The following is a 1,489-nucleotide window of genomic DNA, read 5'->3' on the forward strand; positions in this document are numbered from 1 at the left end:
CCCACCCACTCCGTATTCAACTTATTTTATTGACCCCAAAAGAATGAAATGCCAAAAGAACTTTGTCAGAATTTGGACTCTTTCAGTTTCCCTCTACCATATCCACTCACAAGGCTTTGGTTGGCCTGAGGCTATAGTGGAAGACACTTGCTGAAGATGCCATGCAGTGGGACTGAACCCAGGACCATGTGGTTGGGAAACAAGCTTCTTACCACATAGCCATGCTTGAGTCTATAAAACATATTTTGGTGAAAAAAAAAATGACATCATTGGTTCCAGGTTTCTTTTAACGGTCCAGTTCCTGCCCTGTAATGTTTCTGATGACATAACAAGGGAGTTTCTGAACCACTGTGGTGGAGCACCAACCACAAGTAGTGTTTGTGATTTGAAAGTTCTGGATTTTTTATTCTAACTTATTTAGAAAGCCAAATACAAATTCTGTATGAAATAAAATATCACCATTGCCAGATTTTGTTTAGAATTCTCTAAAATTCTGTAGAGAAGTTTGATATGAAAGTGGTGAAGAAGGAGAGGAGACGTGGTCATGTTTGGACTTACCTCAGACTTCTTGGAAGCAATAAACAGGATGTTATTGACCCAACCTTCCAGACATTGGTTCCACAGTGTAGGAAACATGAATCTACAAGAGACAAAAGAAACAGCTCATCAAAAACGATGTGTTGTTGCTGTTGTTGTTGTTATTGTGGCGATGGTGGTGTTAGGCAGGGCTGGTGTGGTGTCTAACAAATGTAAATAATGAACAGCAGTAGGGTCTCACTGAATTTGTGCAGTGATGAGTGTGAGCAGAGGTTAGGATGTTGGATTAGTGAAGGATGATACAGAGGAGTGCAGCTTGTTAGAAGTGAAAGCAGGTAAGCCATGAAGATATACCGAAGCTTGTAAAAGGTACAAAAGTGAATGATGAGGTTCCCCACAATTGGTATAATGTGAGTGAGTGTGGTGGGATGGAGTGAAGGCTGCTGCATAATGTGGTGTTGGTGAGGTAAGGGTGGTGTTTCAGTGTAGTGTGGTGTACAGTATAATACAATGGAGTGTGGGGTGGGCACTGTACCTGTTCTCCAGAAAACTGTTGTCAGGATTCACACAAACTGTGACAGCACCTAACAAGGGAAATGACTGGAGTTAAATATTAATTGCAACAGATGGCACCACGCACACACACACACATATGCAGATAGATAGCTAGGCTCAGATAGAGGTCATTTAATAATGGCCTTAAAAGTGCTGTCGATACAAGTGAGTGGACAAACGAAAGAAAAAGCACAACGTAAAGTTTCTGCAAGAAGCCTGTGAAACTTTAAGCTGCATGGAACCAAATCAAATTGTTTTATATAATAATAATAATAATAATAATAATAATAATAATAATAATAATAATAATAATAATAATAGCAACAACAACACACACACACACAGATACAAATATACTCACATTCACACATACACAAATATATGTATATGTATATAT

General features: G+C 38.8%; 1 protein-coding gene across 1 annotated transcript in view; it reads right to left on the bottom strand.

Annotated features, from left to right (window-relative positions):
• Nucleotides 1-1,489, bottom strand: part of LOC106879089 (dynein axonemal assembly factor 9) — a 19,218-nt gene that overhangs the window by 6,178 nt on the left and 11,551 nt on the right. Inside the window, exons 17-18 of the mRNA XM_014928524.2 lie at nt 1,073-1,121; nt 559-640 (exon numbers count right to left, since the gene is read on the bottom strand). Coding sequence (XP_014784010.1) covers nt 559-640; nt 1,073-1,121 — 131 coding nt within the window. The remainder of the gene's footprint in view (nt 1-558; nt 641-1,072; nt 1,122-1,489) is intronic.

Source organism: Octopus bimaculoides, chromosome 14, assembly GCF_001194135.2.
Source record: "Octopus bimaculoides isolate UCB-OBI-ISO-001 chromosome 14, ASM119413v2, whole genome shotgun sequence".
Classification (NCBI taxonomy): Eukaryota; Metazoa; Mollusca; class Cephalopoda; order Octopoda; family Octopodidae; genus Octopus; species Octopus bimaculoides.